At 44.0% G+C, this 23300-nt stretch overlaps 1 protein-coding gene across 10 annotated transcripts in view; it reads right to left on the bottom strand.

Moving 5' to 3' along the window:
- Window positions 1-2178: 2178 nt before the first annotated feature.
- The window catches only part of sh3glb2b (SH3-domain GRB2-like endophilin B2b), a 36819-nt gene continuing 15697 nt past the window's right edge, over window positions 2179-23300 (bottom strand). For 4 of the 10 annotated variants that reach the window (XM_041897625.2, XM_041897621.2, XM_041897624.2 and 1 more), the window contains 6 exons: window positions 15543-15566; window positions 13714-13803; window positions 11472-11572; window positions 11331-11345; window positions 7328-7583; window positions 2179-2456 (listed from right to left, as the gene is read on the bottom strand). In XM_041897625.2, coding sequence (XP_041753559.1) covers window positions 2349-2456; window positions 7328-7583; window positions 11331-11345; window positions 11472-11572; window positions 13714-13803; window positions 15543-15566 — 594 coding nt within the window. In that variant the 3' untranslated portion in view covers window positions 2179-2348. The remainder of the gene's footprint in view (window positions 2457-7327; window positions 7584-11330; window positions 11346-11471; window positions 11573-13713; window positions 13804-15542; window positions 15567-23300) is intronic. The other 6 variants (XM_041897627.2, XM_041897626.2, XM_041897623.2 and 3 more) reach the window with 3 other exon arrangements.

A 23300-nucleotide genomic window follows, 5' to 3' on the forward strand; every position in this document is an offset into this window, starting at 1 on the left:
ACCACTCCCAAACTCATGGACAGAGCTATGGATACAAGGACTGACCGGCCATGATATAAAAATTATAGTTTTAACTATGATTTGAGGCTATACAGTGTTTGTTTACATTGTTTACAGAAGAGTCAAAACAAGCTTATATTTTAGGTTCTGATGGGGTAGGACAGTTAAGCTAAGCTCATGAGGCATCGATAAGTGATATTCTTCAAGAATCAATGGGAATATCATTAATTTAAAAGTTAAAAAATGTATGCAACAACTGCAGATTGCACCTTTAAAAGGTTCTGTATGTGAGAAGTGGTATGTTAGGCTATCATTTTCCAATCTCAGGGCAGACACTCTAACCACAAGGACACAGAGTTTGTCACATGGTGGTGGGATGGAGTGCCTTCAGGAAATCACATCAGTCTATCCCTATGTGTTACCCTGTCTGTGTGTAACTCTGAGGCTGCATTAATTCCTCAAACCGGGAAAGGTTCCAGTGAGTCACAGACCATCCCACTCTGTCTTTCAAAAACATTACATGTGACCTAGGTTGGTCTAGCGGTCTAAGCCCCTGCCGCCGGGACACATGTACCGCTGCAGCATGGGTTTGAATCTGGTCCACTGCTATTTCAGTACACTCTTTCCTACATCTATCCAATAAACAAAAAATATGAGAGGAGTGGGACAGCCCAATCACAAAAAAACAATGTTGAAATGTCAATTGAAAATATTACAAAAATAATTGTACATTATGCTATTCAGTTGTATGATGTTATAAATGAAAGGTTGCTACATAGTATTGAGTCATTAAATTATCCAGTGCTTATTTTTATCATTTTAAACAAGCTGTCATTTATTTTCTTCAAGTTCCATTCATACAATAATCATACAACAGTCAAGGAACAGCATATTGTGCACACTGACAGGAGGAAAGGTTGAGGGGTTCAGGGAGAGCTTGCGATCCACACAGGAGTGTAAGGAGATCAGAGAGGAAAGGAAACCACAGGTCTGAACCTATTACATACAACTAACAACCATTTCAAAACATCTACAAATTCAAAAGACAAACATTAAGACCCGATAGTTAGTAAAACACACCCTAAACTCGACAAACATCCTGGAGAAAAATACACATTTTTCAGCAACCAGAGTGGATAAACAAAAACAAAAATGACACGCAAACATCAACAACGGACCAACCCACAGAGAGCAACTTAATACTTTGATTTGCATAAACCTTGGTTAGTTTAATAAAGTTACCATGGTTTTGTCCTTTTCTTCACAAATAGGGCAAAAGACAGGGGAACACTCGCAAAAAAGTAAACAGTGTTACCTAAGAAATAAAAGCCACGTAAATACAGTACAAAAATATAATATGTACATAAACAGAATAATACCATAGTCAGAAAACAGAACTGAATTCAACTACTGCTCTAGTCTTTCATCACCCGTTTATGACTCAGTCACGACACAGACAGATGTAATGCATGGGCATGAGATGACAGAAATGTATTGAAATCGAGAGCAAAATATATGAGTCACCTTCTGTTAGCATACTGTACAGCTGTCTCCTTCTTTCAAGATGTATTTCTTATGTTGTGATAGCCAATGGCTAATGATACCTTGAGAGATAATTATTTTAGTCACCCTGAATTATGTTTGCATTACAGGCCTACAGCTGGGGGATTGTATAGGCCTACAGCTGTTTAATATATTTTTTTTTTATCATGGCTTTTGAAATGTCCAAGTTATGGTGACTAACTAACACTAAATTAGCTTGGTTGAAAAACTAAATAAAACAAGAACCTTTCCTCTATATATTGAGAGTCCAGACCCGGTCTATTATATACTCTATATACCTACCCAGATATGCCACCTTATTCGAGCTGCTCCTGTCATTTCTCAATGAGAAAGATAGAGCGTACAAGGTGGATGGATTCCAAACAGCAACTATAGAGCTAGAATATATACTATTCACTGTATTTGTATGACTGTTCCCCCTTCTGATGCACTATAGATCCACACTCATTTAGCTTTTGAATCCTTTTGCATATGCGTTTGAATTGGCCAGAGACCAAAGTAAGTGTGTTGCGCACCATGAGACAGCAGAGGCTGCTAAGAGGAGGACAGCTCATAATAATGGCTGGAATGGAGTAAATGGAATGGCATCAAACACATGGAAACCATGCATTTGACACCATTCCACCTATTCCACTCCATCCATTACCATGAGCCTGTCCTCCCCAGTTAAGGTGCCACCAACCTCCTGTGCCATGAGACCATAGAGTAGAGGCATGTGTGCATGTGTCTGTGTGTGTCTGTGTGTGTGCGAGCGTGCGTGCGTGTGCGTCCCTACGTGGGTCCATCTAGCTCAGCAGCTCCAGGTAGGTGACGGGCACCTTGCCCTTCTGGTTGCCCCGCTCTCCCACCAGCCAGTCTGGGTCCATGCCTGGCACTGTGTAGACAGTGATGAGCTGAAACAGAGGGGTAATAATACAAAGTAGGATCAAGGAGTTAGCCAGCTAACTTGCCAAAATAACTTTTTATTATTTAGAAAGATAAGCCTGGGCCTCCCGAGTGGCGCAGCGGTCTAAGGCACTGTATCGCAGTGCTAGAGGCATCACTACAGACCTGGGTTCGATCCTGGGCTGTATCACAACCGGCCGTGATCGGGAGTCCCATAAGGCGGCGCACAATTGGCCCAGCGTCGTCCGGGTTAGGGGAGGGTTTGGCCGGGGGGGCTTTACTTGACTCATCGCGCTCTAGCGACTCCTTGTGGCGGGCCGGGCGCCTGCAGGCTGACCTCGGTCGTCAGTTGAACGGTGTTTCCTCCGACACGTTGGTGCGGCTGGCTTCCGGGTTAAGCGGGCGGGTGTTAAGAAGCGCGGTTTGGCGGGTCGTGTTTCGGAGGACGCAAGACTCGATCTTCGCCTCCTGAGCCCGTTGGGGAGTTGCAGCGAAGAGACAAGATCGAAAATGGGGAGACAAACAGTTGAAAAATAAAAAGAAAGAAAGAAAAGCTTGAAAATGGTCTAATTGACTCAAAAAACAAAAACACATAAATTTAGATTTCTAACTCAGTGAACCTGCCGTTCAAAAGTTTGGGGTCACTTAGAAATGTTGTTGTTTTCGAAAGAAATGCATTTTTTTTGTCCATTAAAATAACATCAAATTGATCAGAAATACAGTGTAGACAATGTTAATGTTGTAAATGGCTTTTGTAGCTAGAAACTGCTGATTTTTTTATGGAATATCTACATAGGCGTACAGAGGCCCATTAACAGCAACCATCAGTCCTGTGTTCCAAAGGCACGTTGTGTATGCTAATCCAAGTTTATCATAAAAAAAAGGCTAATTGATCATTAGAAAACCCTTTTGCAATTATGTTAGCACAGCTGAAAACTGTTGTGTCTACAAATTTCATTTGCCACATGTGCCGAATACAACAGGTGTAGACATTACCGTGAAATGCTTACTTACAGCCCTTAACCAACAATGCATTTATTTCTTAATAAAAAAGTAAAATAAAACAACAAAAGAGCAGAAGTAAAATAAAATAACAGTAGGGAGGCTATATACAGGGGGGTACCGGTGCAGAGTTAATGTACGGGGGCACCGGCTAGTTAAATAATAATAATAATAATAATAATAATAATAATAATAATAATAAGCCATTTAGCAGACGCTTTTATCCAAAGAGACTTACAGTCATGCGTGCATATTTTTTTTTGTGTATGGGTGGTCCCGGGGATCGAACTCACTACCTTGGCGTTACAAGCGCCGTGCTCTACCAGCTGAGAGCTACAGAGGACCACATAGTTGAGGTAGTTGAGGTAATATGTACATGTGGGTACTGTTAAAGTGACTATGCATAAATAATTAACAGAGTAGCAGCAGCGTAAAAAGATGGGGTGGGGGTGCAAATAGTCCGGGTAGCCATGATTAGCTGTTCAGGAGTCTTATGGCTTGGGGGTAGAAGCTGTTGAGAACCTAGACTTGGCGCTCCGGTACCGCTTGCCGTGCGGTAGCAGAGAGAACAGTCTATGACTAGGGTGGCTGGAGTCTGACAATTTTGAGGGCCTTCCTCTGACACCGCCTGGTATAGAGGTCCTGGATGGCAGGAAGCTTGGCCCCAGTGATGTACTGGGTCGTACGCACTACCCTCTGTAGTGCCTTGCGGTCGGAGGCCGAGCAGTTGCCATACCAGGCGGTGATGCAACCAGTCAGGATGCTCTCGATGGTGCAGCTGTAGAACTTTTTGAGGATCTGAGGACCCATGCCAAATCTTTTCAGTCTCCTGAGGGGGAATAGGCTTTGTCGTGCCCTCTTCACGACTGTCTTGGTGTGTTTGGACCATGATAGTTCGTTGGTGATGTGGACACCAAGGAACTTGAAGCTTTCAACCTGTTCCACTACAGCCCCGTCGATGAGAATGGGGGCGTGCTCAGTCCTCTTTTTTTTTCCTTAGTCCACAATCATCTCCTTTGTCTTGATCACGTTGAGGGAGAGGTTGTTGTCCTGGCACCACACGGCCAGGTCTCTGACCTCCTCCCTATAGGCGGTCTCATCATTGTCGGTGATCAGGCCTACCACTGTTGTGTCGTCGGCAAACTTAATGATGGTGTTGGAGTCGTGCCTGGCCATGCAGTCATGGGTGAACAGGGAGTACAGGAGGGGACTGAGCACGCACCCGAGGGGCCCCCGTGTTGCTGGTCAGCGTGGCAGATGTGTTGTTACCTACCCTTACCACCTGGGGGGCGGCCCGTCAGGAATTCCAGGATCCAGTTGCAGAGGGACTAGTTGAGTATCTGGAGCATCAGCAATTGTGGGTTCGATTACAGGCTCAAAATGGCCAGAAACAAATAACTTTCTTCTGAAACTCGTCAGCCTATTCTTGTTCTGAGAAATGAAGGCTATTCCATGTGAGAAATTGCCAAGAAACTGAAGATCTCGTACAACGCTGTGTACTACTCCCTTCACAGAACAGCGCAAACTGGCTCTAACCAGAATAGAAAGAGGAGTGGGAGGCCCCGGTGCACAACTGAGCAAGAGGACAAATACATTAGAGTGTCTAGTTTGAGAAATAGACGCCTCACAGGTCCTCAACTGGCAGCTTCATTAAATAGTACCCGCAAAACACCAGTCTCAACGTCAACAGTGAAGAGGCGACTCCGGGATGGCTTGGGCCAAGAAACACAAAGGGTTTTTCTGTCATATTTTATATTTGAGATTCTTCAAAGTAGCCACCCTTTGCCTTGATGACAGCTCTGCACACTCTTGGCATTCTCTCAACCAGCTTCACCTGGAATGCTTTTCCAACAGTCTTGAAGGAGTTCCCACATATACTGAGCACTTGTTGGCTACTTTGCCTTCACTCTGCGGTCCAACTCATCCCAAACCATCTCAATTGGGTTGAGGTCGGGTGATTGTGGAGGCCAGGTAATCTGATGCAGCACTCCATCACTCTCCTTGGTCAAACAGCCCTTATACAGCCTGGAGTTGTGTTGGGTCATTGTCCTGTTGAAAAACAAATGACAGTCCCACTAAGCCCAAACCAGATGGGATGGCGTATCGCTGCAGAATGCTATGGTAGCCATGCTGGTTAAGTGTGCCTTGAATTCTAAATAAATCACTGACAGTGTCACCAGCAAAGCACCCTCACACCTCCTCCTCCATGCTTCACGGTGGGAACTAAACATGCAGAGATCATCCGTTCACCTACTCTGCATCTCACAAAGACATGGCAGTTGGAACCAAAAATCTCAAATTTGGACTCCAGACCAAAGGACAGATTTCCACCGGTCTAATGTTCATTGCTCGTGTTTCTTGGCCCAAGCAAGTCTTTTCTTCTTATTGGTGTTCTTTAGTATTGGTTTCTTTGCAGCAATTCGACCATGAAGGCCTGATTCACGCAGTCTCCTCTGAACAGTTGATTTTGAGATGTGTCTGTTACTTGAACTCTGTGAAGCATTTATTTGGCCTGCAATTTCTGAGGCTGGTAACTCTAATGAACTTATCCTCTGCAGCAGAGGTAAGTCTGGGTCTTCCTTTGCTGTGGCGGTCCTCATGAGAACCAGTTTCATCATAGCACTTGATGGTTTTTGCGACTGCAGTTGAAGAAACTTTCAAAGTTCTTGACATTTTCCGGATTGACTGACCTTTGTTTCTCTTTGCATATTTGAGCTGTTCTTGCCATAATATGGACTTGGTCTTTTACCAAATAGGGCTATCTTCTGTATACCCCCCCTACCTTGTCACAACAAAACTGATTGGCTCAAACGCATTAAGGAAAGAAATTCCACAAATTAACTTTTAACAAGGCACACCTGTTAATTGAAATGCATTCCAGGTGACTACCTCATGAAGCTGGTTGAGAGAATGCCAAGAGTGTGCAAAGCTGTCATCAAGGCAAAGGGTGGCTACTTTGAAGAATCGCAAATATAAAATAGATTTGAAATAGTTTAACACTGTGTAATTTCATAGTTTTGATGTTTTCACTATTATTCTACAATGTAGAAAATAGTAAAAATAAAGAAAAACCCTGGAATGAGTAGGTGTGTCCACACTTTTGACTGGTACTGTATATGAATGATTTATAAAGCCAGGCACATTTAACAGTTAGGCTACTGATTATAGACTTAATTAAGTTGGGATTTCCTCTCTCCTCACTTTTCTTAGACAATAAGGCAAGGGCTGTTTTCTCATCTCCTCATTCTGCTGATGCCTCCACCGCATTGTTCTCAACACCAATATACTGGTTAACTTTACTATTATGCACATAGCAGCATGGTCTAGGAAAAGGTGCCAATTCAACAGTGCACTGATGTGTTTCAGAACCGCGGACAGCGACCACTATCCAACACGCGAGAAAGCACATTTGTTATAAAATAATAAAATTTGTATTAGTGTTGCACCATTGTTCTTATGTAATATAACCACATACAATTTCAGTAGCATGTCTTAGAGTGATGGACTGTGCCATCCCCACGACCTCCACGGTGGATCAGTCCACTCAGACAGGCGCCAATCAGACAGGTGTCTTGTACACCATGAAACGTTTGTTTTTTTGCTACTGCTCGACTAAAAGAAATCTCGGTCAACCAACAGCCTATCGACCAAACAATTGCCCAGTCGACTAAATGGGTCAGCCCTAAGAGAGACAGAGTCTTACAATTGCCTGTTTAAATGTCCCAGATTATGGGGTGCAGTTTGTAACATGCCTATACCATTTGGCATTTTGTAGACAAAAGATTGCAATGTTTGTATTTTGTGGCACGGAATTGAAAATACAGCATGTTCCAAATGGTGCCCCATAGCAGATGTGGTGAACCATGGCTGCTCCTACCTCGTCAGCCAGTAGGGAGAGCTCACTAGTGTCGTGGGCGTCATAGTCATACAGGACCTTGGCCTTGCGGTGGCCCGTGGAAGGCGGCTGCACATCCTGGATCTTCAGCGGGCCAGAAGGCTCCCGGGCGCTGCCAGGGGTGGAGGTGGAGGCCAGGCCCGGGGGTGAGACCCCTGGCAGAGTGGCAGAGGAGATGGGGGAGGGGCAGGAGGCGGAGGTGGAGGGGTTGACGTTCGAGGCAAAAGAGTTTGGGTACCTGGGGTCGGGTTAAGGGAGAGGGGAAGACATAAGCGATAAATTAGGGTGCTAAGGTGATAAAGGAACATTCTATCCCACATCCACCCCCATCTCACTTAAGTGGTACAGCCCTTTGCACTTAGATCTGAAGGCATCGTGTAACCACAGGCAATATGCCAAAACCTCCACCTAGCCTACCAGATTGAGAGGTCAGGGGGAATGTTGTTAATTCCTATCCTATAACTCAAAGGAAACCGCCCAAACTACTGTGTCCACGCATAGACCTTCTACACAAAAATATTTTGGTGGGCTCACTCTCAAACGCAAACTCAACACTAGTCTAGTTTTAGGAAACCCCCAAAACTCCTAGGCACAAGCAAGTAAATATTTACAATGTACAGTACCTTCAGAAAGTATTCATACCCCTTCACTTATTCCACAATTTGTTGTGTTACAGCCTGAATTCTAAATGGATTCAATATAAAAAAATTTACCCATCTACACACAATACCCCATAATGGCAAAGTGAACATTTTTCGTTGATATTTTTGCAAATGAATTATTCACCCCCCTGAGTAAATACTTTGTAGAAGCACCTTGGGCAGCGATTACAGCTGTGAGTCTTTCTGGGTAAGTCTCTAAGAGCTTTCCACACCTGGATTGTGCAACATTTGCCCATTATTCTTTAAAACAATTCTTCAAGCTTTGACAAATTGGTTGTTGACCGTTGCTAGACAACCATTTTCAGGTATTGTCATAGATTTTCAAGTAGATTCAAGGCGAAACTGTAACTCGGCCACTCAGGAAAATTCACTGTCTTCTTGGTAAGCAACTCCAGTGTAGATTTGGCCTTGTGTTTGAGGTTATTGTCCTGCTGAAAGGTGAATTAATCATCTCCCAGTGTCTGGTGGAAAGCTGACTGAACCAGGTTTTCCTCTAGGATTTTGCCTGTGCTTAGCTCCATTCCATTTCTTTTTTATCCTGAAAAACTCCCCAGTCCTTAACGATTACAAGCATAACCATAACATGATGCAGCCACCACTATGCTTGAAAATAAGGAGAGTGGTACTCAGGAGTGGGCTCCTCCTTAGAGAAAGTGGAGGACCATCCTCCTCAGTGAATTTCATAAAAATAAAAATAGTGAAACATTTAAAAAAGTTATCCATTTTAGATAAAACTATGCTAAATATATTCACGTCACCAAATAATTGATTAAAACACACTGTTTTGCAATGAAGGTCTACAGTAGCCTCAACAGCACTCTGTAGGGTAGCACCCTGTTGTAGCCGGAGGACAGATAGTTTCCGTCCTCCTCTAGGTACATTGACTTCAATACAAAACCTAGGAGGCTCGTAGTTCTCACTCCCTTCCGTAGACTTACACAATAATTATTACAACTTCCAGAGGACATCCTCCAACCTATCAGAGCTCTTGCAGCATGAACTGACATGTCCACCCAATCAAAGGATCAGAGAATGAATCTAGTACTGAAAGCATAAGCTACAGCTAGCTAGCACTGCAATGCATAAAATGTGGTGAGTAGTTGACACAAAGAGAGAGAGAAAGACAATAGTTGAACAGTTTTGAACAAAAGAGAAGGAGAAGCAAGAGAGCTAGCTATAAGTATTTTTTTCACTTTCACTTATTTAGCGAATGCAGCTAGGTAGTTTAGCCTACTCAAACAGAGAGGGATGATATGTTACCTAGCTGGCTATGATTATCCAACACTGGAACTTTTCCAGTCAAGGTAAGCTTTTGGTTTTATTAATTTATTACCACTGGGTACCGCCGGTGTAACTGCTAAACTGCTTGCTAACAGTACACTGTACTGCATGATTGTAGTGGGTTTACTAACAGTTCTAGTAGCTATGTTGACTTGATGTTAGCTAAAATTGCGACAACGATGTAGGCTGTGTGTAGCGGTTAGCGGTTATGATATGAAAGTTTGGCTTGGAAAGATTTTATCGCCGGGTCACAGACAGCTGATGTGTTGTGCACTGAAGTCCACAAGTGAATGGAAAAGGTGAGAGGAGGAGAGCGCGTATATGCGAGAAGGAATTATCCAACGATCAAAGGGATCAATGCTGTTTGTATGTGGCTGCTATGAAAGTGAACGGTGTTTGCGTGTGATCATGGGTGTATCCATTCCCCCGATTCTGTTAAAAAACGTTTCTTAAATGGAAGCAAACGGAATGAAACGGGGATAAACATACCTGAATGTCTCCAATAGAAACTCTCGTTTGCAACTGTTGGACTAATGATTACAACCTAGATCAGCTAGATGCAGGCAAGATTGTGCAAGGCAGTATTGAATGTGTCAATGTCTGTCACCTTGATTACAAAAATGTATCTCGACTTTCATTCATAGGCTAGGTTGTAGCAACCTCATTTTTTATTTTTTTTCCTTTATTTAACTAGGCAAGTCAGTTAAGAACAAATTCTTATTTACAATGACGGCCTACACCGGCCAAACCCGGACAACCCTGGGCCAATTGTGCGCCGCCTTATTTGACTCCCAATCACGGCCGGTTGTGATACAACCTGGAATCGAACCAGGGGGTCTGTAGTGACGCCTCAAGCACTGAGATGCAGTGCCTTAGGTATAGGGAAAATATTGTATCATGTATGTAATAGCCTAAACCTATCGATGTTACATTGAGCTGGGTGAATGTAAAATGAATGACCTTCATCCAATATGCTGTAATAGAAATAAGGCCATGCTCATGAAATAAATTATCGTCCTCCCTCAACTTAAATGGCACCGACCGCCACTGGTACTCGGTAATGTGTTGTATTGGATTTGCCCCAAACATAACACTTTGTATTCAGGACAAAAACGTAATTACTTTGCCACATTTTTTGCATTATTACTTTAGTGCCTTGTTGCAAACAGGATGCATGTTTTGGAATATTTTTGTTCCTTCTTTTCCCGCTGTCAATTAGGTTAATATTGTGGAGTAATTACAATGTTGTTGAGCCATCCTCAGTTTTCTCCTATCACTGTCGTTAAACACTAACTGTTTTAAAGTCACCATTGGCCTCATGATGAAATTCCTGAGTAGTTTACTTCCTCTCCGGCAACTGAGTTAGGAAGGACACCTGTATCTTTGTAGTGACTGGGTGTATTGATACACCATCCAAAGTGTAATTAATAACTTCACCATGCTCAAAGGGATATTCAATGTCTGTTTATTTTTTCATCTACCAATAGGTGCCCTTCATTGCGAGGCATTGGAAAACCTCCCTGGTCTTTGTGGCTAAATCGGTGTTTGAAATTCACTGCTCGACTCAGGGACCTTACAGATAATTGTATGTGTGGGGTACGGAGACGAGGTAGTCATTCAAAAATCATGTTAAACACTATTATTATACACAGAGTGAGTCCATGCAACTTATTTTGTAAATGTTTTACTCCTGAACTTATTTAGGCTTGCCATAACAAAGGGGTTGAATATTCAGACTCAAGACATTTCAGCTTTTCATTTTTATTTATTTGTAAAAATATAATTCCACTGACATTATGGGGTATTGGATGTAGGCCAGTGACCAGAAAATCTCAATTTAATCAATTTTAAATTCTGGCTGTAACACAACACATTTGTGGAAAAAGTCAAGGGTGTGAATATTTTCTGAAGGCACTGTATATACAAAAACGCACAATACTTATAAAGAGTGGGTTTACACATTCCATTCTAAAATCACTCTTAAACTCAAACTCAACTCTACAAACCCAACACTATCATCAACAACAACACTAGTTACTTACATATCGCTGTTAGCGCTGCCAGCAGAGAGAAAAAAGAAGGGAAAGGTTGAAGAATGTTCCCACGTATGTAAACAAAGCCACTTCCGCCCACTAATAAGGGTGATGATTAATCCAACTGTACCTCCGTAGTGAAGTGCTCACCTGCTCAGTTCTTTCTGCAGCTCCTGCATGTACTGGTGGCACTGGGCATAGTATGTAGCCTGGGCCTCCACAAACTCATGAAGGCAGCGCAGGTGGTTTACCTACCAGGGAAAGGGGGGGACAGGGTGAAAGACAAGAAACAAGTTGTACCTCCAGAAGCCTGGTTTCACACATTCAATGGTTTTCACAATGATTGTTACTGAACCACGACGTTACAGTTTACATTTGTTGGAGCAAAATTGGCTGAATACTTCTCCTATCTGTTCAGGCTCTAAAGAGCTGATCACACCCCCATCTTAGACACATAGGCTGTGAGAACTGGTTAGAACCTGCTTTTGTCTGTTTGAATGCTTTAAGGGAGTAGAGCGAAGTACCCCTTATCTCTCATGTAAGCTTGTCTCCCTCTTTGAGGGGTAAGCAGTTTCATCCGGAGGGTGAGCTTACCTACAATTGCTTGAATAAACTCTGAAAAACGGGTAAATTAGTTCTGCCTGATCCTTGGAATTAGTTTTTCCTCAACACATTTTACAGAGTGTTCAATGAAATATAATTAGAATGTCATGTAATGGAAGTGCCACCATGGCCCCAATGAAAGTTCTACACCTCAAGCAAATACTTTAGCTTGCCCAATGCATGTCACGACTTCCGCCGAGGCTGCCTCCCCTCCTTGTTCGGGCAGGTTTCGGCGTTCGTCGTCACCGGCTTACTAGCTACTGCCGCTCCCATTCTCATCACTCCACTTGTCATGTCTTGTCTTGTCAATCACACACACCTGGTGCTCATTCCCCTAATTAGTATGGGTATAAGTGTTTCCTCTGTCCCCTTGTAATTGTGTATTGTGGGAAGACAGTAGCTCGTTGAGATTCTTGCTCATGTATTTTGTGCCAGGGTTGATTTTCCCCTTTGTCATTACGGTTGTTATATTTTCCGAGACTGTGTTTGGTCAGGTTGGATTGTTTTCCCCTGTACCTGTTTCGAGTGGCGCTGTTAGCGCATTCAACTGCTGTAAGGAATAAACTCTGCATTTCGTGATTTTACTCCTGCGCCTGACTCCGTCCATTATTCACCAAAATGCAACTACTGGAAATTCCAAATGCGGAACTCCCGCCCACACAGCACGCCAGGCAAACTAAATCGAGCCCACCTAAAGTATATGAAAGGAAACAGGTCTGTTACAGTAGTTAGTGTGTGGTCTCTCTAGGCAGATGGGTTGCCTCCAACAATGTACCAATGTTCCAGAAAACACATCTGTAGCTGCATTAGTTGGGACAGACAGTATGGGTCGAAACTGGGACATGCATCACAGTCTTATCCTGTGACATCCCCACTTTATCCACTTGTTGCCCTAGGCTAGAGTAAGCATCTCCACTGGACACCAAGTAGTAGCTAGCTAGCATGATGGAGAACGCAGAGGTTATTTTTAATGAGTGCATTTCGCAAGTGGCTATTGGCATCATCTTCCTTCACTAAAACCACTGAAAAGGTTTAGCCTGCAATCTTTGGTTTCGATTCGTGACATTCATTTTCTATTTTTTTACCCCCTTTTCTCCCCAATTTCTTGATATCCAATTGGTAGTTACAGTCTTGTCCCATCGCTGCAACTACGAACTCCCGTACAGATTCGGGAGAGGCGAAGGTCGAGAGCCATGCATCCTCCGAAACACGACGCTGCCAAGCCGCACTGCTTCTTGACACACTACTCACTTAACCCGGAAGCCAGCAGCACCAATGTGTCGGAGGAAACAGCGTACAACTGGCAACACGAGTCAGCTGGCAACACGGGCCCGCCTCAAGGAGTCGTAGAGCGCGATGGGACAAGGACATCTCGGCCGGCCAAACCCTCCCCTAACCCGGATGACGCTGGGCCAATTGTGCACCGCCTCGTGGGTCTCCCGGTCACGGCCGGCAGCGACACAGCCTGGGATCGAACCCGGGTCTGTAGTGACGCCTCTAGCACTGCGATGCAGTGCCTTAGACCGCTGCGCCACTCGGGAGAACCTACATTCTGGCAATTCTACCTAAAGGCTACGAAAAGGGTTCGATTTTTCAGGTTTGGCCCACCTACCCAAACTCGTAATTTGTTGGGAGAATTGTCTGTCTAAAGAGGACCCTCTCCAGAACAATTTTTCTTCCCCCTTTCGAAATGCCCAAGAGAATCCAGCATCCTCCCCAGACCTAGTGCTGTTTCCCTAGGTCTGGGCTTTCCGTGACTAGTGTGTGTGTGTGGTGTCTCTGGACTCACATGTGTACTGCTGATGCCCTCCAGTAGCAGCCGTGTGACCTCGGCCTGTCTGTCAAACTCCGTCTGAGCCACACGCAGCTCCTGCTCCGCCTATAGGAGAAGAAGGGAGAGACCACATGACAGCCTCAATGAACACCCACATACACTGAGTGTACAAAACATTAAGGACACATTCCTAATATTGAGTTGCACCCCCCCCCTCTCAGCATAAATAGTGTAATTGATGTCAAATTCAATTGAGGTGTTGCACGAAAGTTAGTTGAGTAATCTCTCGTGGGCAGATTATACGGGAAGTGACAACTTTTGCAAGAATGTTACTTCTGGGTAACTGAGATTAGTTGAAGAGACTTATGTGTGCAAATCTCAAATCAAATTTGGGACTGTAATGATTTAGGCAAGGTAAACTGGGGTAGGAAGGGCAAATTGTGTTTAGTGCAGAGGATGAGGGTCCCAAATGGCACCCTATTTCCTACAAAGTGCACTACTTTTGATCAGATTCCTACAGTATACACTGAGTGTACAAAACATTAGGAACACCTTCCTAATATTGAGTTTTACCCCCTTTTGCCCTCAGAACAGCCTCAATTCGTTGGGGCATGGACTCAACAAGGTGTCGAAAGCGTTCCACAGGGATGATGGCCCATGTTGACTCCAATGCTTCCCACAGTTGTGTCAAGTTGGCTTGATGTTCATTGGGTGGTGGCCCATTCTTGATACACATGGGAAACTGTTGAGCGTGAAAAACCCAGCAGCGTTGCAGTTCTTGATACAAACCGGTGCACCTGCCACCTACTACCATTCCCCGTTCAAAAGGCACTTACATCTTTTGTCTTGCCCATTCACCCTCTGAATGGCACACATACACAATCCATGTCTCAATTGTCTCAAGGCTTAAAAATCCTTCTTTAACCTGTCTCCTCCCCTTCATCTACACTGACTGAAGTGGATTTAACAAGTGACATCAATAAGGGATCATAGCTTTCACCTGGATTCACCTGGTCTATGACATGGAAAGAGCAGGTGTCCTTAATGTTTTGTACACTCAGTGTATATGCACACATGCATGTACAGTGAGCTCCAAAAGTATTGGGACAATGACATTGATTTATTTGTTTGCTCTTTACTCCAGCTTTAATTTGAGGGTATTTCCATCCATATCGGGTGAACCGTTTAGAAATTACAGCACTTTTTGTACATAGTCCCCCCCATTTTAGGGGACCAAAAGTATTGGGACAAATTCACTAATGTGTATTAAAGTAGTAAAAAGTGAAGTATTTGGTCCCATATTCACGCAATGATTACATTAAGCTTGTGACTCTACACATTTGTTGGATGTTTGTTTTAGTTGTGTTTCAGAGTATTTTGTGCCCAATATTAATTAAATGGTAGATATCATTTTGGAGTCACTTTTATTGTAAATAAAAATAGAATATGTTTCTAAACACTATTGTATTCATAATAAAAGTGACTCAAATGACAATACATTATTTACCATTAATTTAAACCAATATGGATGAAAATACCCTCAAATTAAAGCTGACACTCTGCACTAACCCTGATAGTCATTGTATCACTTCAAATCTAAAGCGCTGGAGTACAGAGCCAAAACAACAACAAATGTGTCACTGTCCCAATACTTTTGGAGGTCACTGTATAGAACTGTACAGACAGACAAACATGGACACACATACCTACCTGCTTGCACACACACCAAAAGCAGTCTATCACCTTAAGTATGGAGTGACAATAGTGCCAAAAATTTAAAATAAAATCACTCCATACGTTTTAGGCTGTGTTGTTGAACACCAATCTTACTAAGTGATACTTACTTTGTCCACTTCCTCACTCCACAGCTGGAATAAGCAGCATGACAACAAGAAAGGAGACAAGAGAAATTCTCAGACCAACAATGATGACAGCACACAACAGACCTTGTGGGGTTCTACATCCACATCATGACTTCCTCCCCAGAGCAGTCTCATGAGTCCGTCTCCGAGACAACGGCCCCATTCCCTTTTTGACTCAGTGTTCTGATAAAAGTCTAGCCATGTAGTAAGCTGGGAAGAATCCCCCCCCCAGCCATAACAATAATAGTCTAGCCATGTAGTTAGCTGGGAAGAATCCCCCCCTCCATAACAATAATAGTCTAGCCATGTAGTAAGCTGGGAAGAAGCCCCCCCTCCATAACAATAATAGTCTAGCCATGTAGTAAGCTGGGAAGAATCCCCCCTCCATAACAATAATAGTTTAGCCATGTAGTAAGCTGGGAAGAATCCCCCCTCGATAACAATAATAGTCTAGCCATGTAGTAAGCTGGGAAGAATCCCCCCTCCTCCATAACAATAATAGTCTAGCCATGTAGTAAGCTGGGAAGAATCCCCCCTCCATAACAATTATAGTCTAGCCATGTAGTAAGCTGGGAAGAATCCCCCCCAGCCATAACAATAATAGTCTAGCCATGTAGTAAGCTGGGAAGAATCCCCCTCCATAACAATAATAGTCTAGCCATGTAGTAAGCTGGGAAGAATCCCCCCCAGCCATAACAATAATAGTCTAGCCATGTAGTAAGCTGGGAAGAATCCCCCAGACATAACAATAATAGTCTAGCCATGTAGTAAGCTGGGAAGAATCCCCCCCCTCCACAACAATAATAGTCTAGCCATGTAGTAAGCTGGGAAGAATCCCCCCCTCCTCCATAACAATAATAGTCTAGCCATGTAGTAAGCTGGGAAGAATCCCCCCTCCTCCATAACAATAATAGTCTAGCCATGTAGTAAGCTGGGAAGAATCCCCCCCCAGCCATAACAATAATAGTCTAGCCATGTAGTAAGCTGGAAGAATCCCCCCCCATAACAATAATAGTCTAGCCATGTAGTAAGCTGGGAAGAATCCCCCCAACCATAACAATAATAGTCTAGCCATGTAGTAAGCTGGGAAGAATCCCCCCCAGCCATAACAATAATAGTCTAGCCATGTAGTAAGCTGGGAAGAATCCCCCCCAGCCATAACAATAATAGTCTAGCCATGTAGTAAGCTGGGAAGAATCCCCCCAGCCATAACAATAATAGTCTAGCCATGTAGTAAGCTGGGAAGAATCCCCCCAGCCATAACAATAATAGTCTAGCCATGTAGTAAGCTGGGAAGAATCCCCCCCTCCATAACAATAATAGTCTAGCCATGTAGTAAGCTGTGAAGAATCCCCCCAGCCATAACAATAATAGTCTAGCCATGTAGTAAGCTGGGAAGAATCCCCCTCCATAACAATAATAGTCTAGCCATGTAGTAAGCTGGGAAGAATCCCCCCCCCCATAACAATAATAGTCTAGCCATGTAGTAAGCTGGGAAGAATCCCCCCCTCCTCCATAACAATAATAGTCTAGCCATGTAGTAAGCTGGGAAGAATCCCCCCCTCCTCCATAACAATAATAGTCTAGCCATGTAGTAAACTGGGAAGAATCCCCCCCCTCCATAACAATAATAGTCTAGCCATGTAGTAAGCTGGGAAGAATCCCCCCCTCCATAACAATAATAGTCTAGCCATGTAGTAAGCTGGGAAGAATCCCCCATAACAATAATAGTCTAGCCATGTAGTAAGCTGGGAAGAATCCCCCCTCCCATAACAATAATAGTCTAGCCATGTAGTAAGCTGGGAAGAATCCCCCCCCCCTCCATAACAATAATAGTCTAGCCATGTAGTAAGCTGGGAAGAATCCCCCACCATAACAATAATAGTCTAGCCATGTAGTAAGCTGGGAAGAATCCCCCCAGCCATAACAATAAGTCTAGCCATGTAGTAAGCTGGGAAGAATCCCCCCCCCAGCCATAACAATAATGTCTAGCCATGTAGTAAGCTGGGAAGAATCCCCCAGCCATAACAATAATAGTCTAGCCATGTAGTAAGCTGGGAAGAATCCCCCAGCCATAACAATAATAGTCTAGCCATGTAGTAAGCTGGGAAGAATCCCCCAGCCATAACAATAATAGTCTAGCCATGTAGTAAGCTGGGAAGAATCCCCCCGCCATAACAATAGTCTAGCCATGTAGTAAGCTGGGAAGAATCCCCCCCTCCATAACAATAATAGTCTAGCCATGTAGTAAGCTGGGAAGAATCCCCCCCCAGCCATAACAATAATAGTCTAGCCATGTAGTAAGCTGGGAAGAATCCCCCCCTCCATAACAATAATAGTCTAGCCATGTAGTAAGCTGGGAAGAATCCCCCTCCATAACAATAATAGTCTAGCCATGTAGTAAGCTGGGAAGAATCCCCCCTCCATAACAATAATAGTCTAGCCATGTAGTAAGCTGGGAAGAATCCCCCAGCCATAACAATAGTCTAGCCATGTAGTAAGCTGGGAAGAATCCCCCCAGCCATAACAATAATAGTCTAGCCATGTAGTAAGCTGGGAAGAATCCCCCCCACCCATAACAATAATAGTCTAGCCATGTAGTAAGCTGGGAAGAATCCCCCCCTCCTCCATAACAATAATAGTCTAGCCATGTAGTAAGCTGGGAAGAATCCCCCCCCCCTCCATAACAATAATAGTCTAGCCATGTAGTAAGCTGGGAAGAATCCCCCCCCCCCGCCATAACAATAATAGTCTAGCCATGTAGTAAGCTGGGAAGAATCCCCCCCCCTCCATAACAATAATAGTCTAGCCATGTAGTAAGCTGGGAAGAATCCCCCCCCCCCATAACAATAATAGTCTAGCCATGTAGTAAGCTGGGAAGAATCCCCCCCCCTCCATAACAATAATAGTCTAGCCATGTAGTAAGCTGGGAAGAATCCCCCCCCATAACAATAATAGTCTAGCCATGTAGTAAGCTGGGAAGAATCCCCTCCATAACAATAATAGTCTAGCCATGTAGTAAGCTGGGAAGAATCCCCCCTCCATAACAATAATAGTCTAGCCATGTAGTAAGCTAGCAAGCTGGGAAGAATCCCCCCATAACAATAATAGTCTAGCCATGTAGTAAGCTGGGAAGAATCCCCCCCCTCCTCCATAACAATAATAGTCTAGCCATGTAGTAAGCTGGGAAGAATCCCCCCATAACAATAATAGTCTAGCCATGTAGTAAGCTGGGAAGAATCCCCCCCTCCCCTCCATAACAATAATAGTCTAGCCATGTAGTAAGCTGGGAAGAATCCCCCCTGCCATAACAATAATAGTCTAGCCATGTAGTAAGCTGGGAAGAATCCCCCCTCCTCCATAACAATAATAGTCTAGCCATGTAGTAAGCTGGGAAGAATCCCCCCCCCTCCATAACAATAATAGTCTAGCCATGTAGTAAGCTGGGAAGAATCCCCCCCCTCCTCCATAACAATAATAGTCTAGCCATGTAGTAAGCTGGGAAGAATCCCCCCTCCTCCATAACAATAATAGTCTAGCCATGTAGTAAGCTGGGAAGAATCCCCCCCTCCTCCATAACAATAATAGTCTAGCCATGTAGTAAGCTGGGAAGAATCCCCCCCTCCTCCATAACAATAATAGTCTAGCCATGTAGTAAGCTGGGAAGAATCCCCCCCATAACAATAATAGTCTAGCCATGTAGTAAGCTGGGAAGAATCCCCCCCTCCTCATAACAATAATAGTCTAGCCATGTAGTAAGCTGGGAAGAATCCCCCTCCTCCATAACAATAATAGTCTAGCCATGTAGTAAGCTGGGAAGAATCCCCCTCCTCCATAACAATAATAGTCTAGCCATGTAGTAAGCTGGGAAGAATCCCCCCCCTCCTCCATAACAATAATAGTCTAGCCATGTAGTAAGCTGGGAAGAATCCCCCCCATAACAATAATAGTCTAGCCATGTAGTAACTGGGAAGAATTCCCCCCTCCCCTCCATAACAATAATAGTCTAGCCATGTAGTAAGCTGGGAAGAATCCCCTCCCCCTCCCCCTCCATAACAATAATAGTCTAGCCATGTAGTAAGCTGGGAAGAATCCCCCCCATAACAATAATAGTCTAGCCATGTAGTAAAGCTGGGAAGAATCCCCCCCTCCTCCATAACAATAATAGTCTAGCCATGTAGTAAGCTGGGAAGAATTCCCCCCCCCCTCCATAACAATAATAGTCTAGCCATGTAGTAAGCTGGGAAGAATCCCCCCCCATAACAATAAAGTCTAGCCATGTAGTAAGCTGGGAAGAATCCCCCCCTCCTCCATAACAATAATAGTCTAGCCATGTAGTAAGCTGGGAAGAATCCCCCCTCCTCCATAACAATAATAGTCTAGCCATGTAGTAAGCTGGGAAGAATCCCCCCCCTCCTCCATAACAATAATAGTCTAGCCATGTAGTAAGCTGGGAAGAATCCCCCCCTCCTCCATAACAATAATAGTCTAGCCATGTAGTAAGCTGGGAAGAATCCCCCCCCATAACAATAATAGTCTAGCCATGTAGTAAGCTGGGAAGAATTCCCCCCCCCCCCTCCATAACAATAATAGTCTAGCCATGTAGTAAGCTGGGAAGAATCCCCCCCCCCCCCTCCATAACAATAATAGTCTAGCCATGTAGTAAGCTGGGAAGAATCCCTCCCCCCCAGCCATAACAATAATAGTCTAGCCATGTAGTAAGCTGGGAAGAATCCCCCCCCGCCATAACAATAATAGTCTAGCCATGTAGTAAGCTGGGAAGAATCCCCCCCCCTCCATAACAATAATAGTCTAGCCATGTAGTAAGCTGGGAAGAATCCCCCCCAGCCATAACAATAATAGTCTAGCCATGTAGTAAGCTAGGAAGAACCCCCCCTCCATAACAATAATAGTGTAGCCATGTAGTAAGCTGGGAAGAATGCCCCCCCTCCATATCAATAATAGTCTAGCCATGTAGTAAGCTGGGAAGAATCCCCCCGCCATAACAATAATAGTCTAGCCATGTAGTAAGCTGGGAAGAATCCCCGCCATAACAATAATAGTCTAGCCATGTAGTAAGCTGGGAAGAATCCCCCGCCATAACAATAATAGTCTAGCCATGTAGTAAGCTGGGAAGAATCCCCCCCGCCATAACAATAATAGTCTAGCCATGTAGTAAGCTGGGAAGAATCCCCCCTCCATAACAATAATAGTCTAGCCATGTAGTAAAGCTGGGAAGAATCCCCCCTCCATAACAATAAGTCTAGCCATGTAGTAAGCTGGGAAGAATCCCCCTCCAGCCATAACAATAATAGTCTAGCCATGTAGTAAGCTGGGAAGAATCCCCCCCCCCCATAACAATAATAGTGTAGCCATGTAGTAAGCTGGGAAGAATCCCCCCCAGCCATAACAATAATAGTCTAGCCATGTAGTAAGCTGGGAAGAATCCCCCCTCCATAACAATAATAGTCTAGCCATGTAGTAAGCTGGGAAGAATCCCCCCCCATAACAATAATAGTCTAGCCATGTAGTAAGCTGGGAAGAATCCCCCCCATAACAAGAATAGTCTAGCCATGTAGTAAGCTGGGAAGAATCCCCCCCCCCTCCATAACAATAATAGTCTAGCCATGTAGTAAGCTGGGAAGAATCCCCCCCCATAACAAGAATAGTCTAGCCATGTAGTAAGCTGGGAAGAATCCCCCCATAACAAGAATAGTCTAGCCATGTAGTAAGCTGGGAAGAATCCCCCCTCCTCCATAACAATAATAGTCTAGCCATGTAGTAAGCTGGGAAGAATCCCCCAGCCATAACAATAATAGTCTAGCCATGTAGTAAGCTGGGAAGAATCCCCCCATAACAAGAATAGTCTAGCCATGTAGTAAGCTGGGAAGAATCCCCCCTCCATAACAATAATAGTCTAGCCATGTAGTAAGCTGGGAAGAAGCCCCCTCCATAACAATAATAGTCTAGCCATGTAGTAAGCTGGGAAGAATCCCCCCCTCCATAACAATAATAGTCTAGCCATGTAGTAAGCTGGGAAGAATCCCCCCATCCATAACAATAATAGTCTAGCCATGTAGTAAGCTGGGAAGAATCCCCCCCTCCATAACAATAATAGTCTAGCCATGTAGTAAGCTGGGAAGAATCCCCCCAGCCATAACAATAATAGTCTAGCCATGTAGTAAGCTGGGAAGAATCCCCCCATAACAAGAATAGTCTAGCCATGTAGTAAGCTGGGAAGAATCCCCCCCATAACAATAATAGTCTAGCCATGTAGTAAGCTGGGAAGAATCCCCCTCCATAACAATAATAGTCTAGCCATGTAGTAAGCTGGGAAGAATCCCCCCTCCATAACAATAATAGTCTAGCCATGTAGTAAGCTGGGAAGAATCCCCCACCATAACAATAATAGTCTAGCCATGTAGTAAGCTGGGAAGAATCCCCCCCAGCCATAACAATAATAGTCTAGCCATGTAGTAAACTGGGAAGAATCCCCCCCAGCCATAACAATAATAGTCTAGCCATGTAGTAAGCTGGGAAGAATCCCCCCCTCCATAACAATAATAGTCTAGCCATGTAGTAAGCTGGAAGAATCCCCCCCTCCTCCATAACAATAATAGTCTAGCCATGTAGTAAGCTGGGAAGAATCCCCCCTCCTCCATAACAATAATAGTCTAGCCATGTAGTAAGCTGGGAAGAATCCCCCTCCATAACAATAATAGTCTAGCCATGTAGTAAACTGGGAAGAATCCCCCCCCTCCATAACAATAATAGTCTAGCCATGTAGTAAGCTGGGAAGAATCCCCCCCTCCATAACAATAATAGTCTAGCCATGTAGTAAACTGGGAAGAATCCCCCCCCTCCATAACAATAATAGTCTAGCCATGTAGTAAGCTGGGAAGAATCCCCCCTCCATAACAATAATAGTCTAGCCATGTAGTAAGCTGGGAAGAATCCCCCAGCCATAACAATAATAGTCTAGCCATGTAGTAAGCTGGGAAGAATCCCCAGCCATAACAATAATAGTCTAGCCATGTAGTAAGCTGGGAAGAATCCCCCCAGCCATAACAATAATAGTCTAGCCATGTAGTAAGCTGGGAAGAATCCCCCCCTCCATAACAATAATAGTCTAGCCATGTAGCCATGTCTTGCCATTGAAGAATCCCCCAAAAATATTTTACATTCACTGTCTGGGAGAAGCCAAAGATTACAAACATGATTATTTTGTTGAAAGGACTGTTACGTATGTGACGTGAGTCAAGAGTCACTTTTAAATGTAGGGCAGCAGTTCACACTAGACACAGGCAATATTAACTTGCTATTCTATAACTGCATGTACTTAACTGTAATAGCCCTGTTACAGGGTATTTATTACACCTCTACTATACGATAAGTATAGCCAAATGACATTTCTGTGGGACTAGCAGAATTAAAATGACAGGGGGACACGTAGTTTGGGTGGACAGTACACAGACGGCATGACAAAGCCCTGGGAGGTGCTCTATTGAGGGTTCAGCCAAACTGATGGGAAACATGCCCCCGGAATTCTAAGCAGCTGAGGAATTGATTCTCGAAGGAGAAACACAAGAACACCTCAATAAGGGCAAACATGGGGGAGGATGTGAACACACAGTGTTTTGGTCACGAAGAGGATTCAAATCTTCAGCTTTTTCAACAACAACAACGGCCTACTATACACAACCATCTGTTTGACAATTACAACAACAGAATCTCGCATTA

Source organism: Coregonus clupeaformis, chromosome 15, assembly GCF_020615455.1.
Source record: "Coregonus clupeaformis isolate EN_2021a chromosome 15, ASM2061545v1, whole genome shotgun sequence".
NCBI lineage: Eukaryota > Metazoa > Chordata > Actinopteri > Salmoniformes > Salmonidae > Coregonus > Coregonus clupeaformis.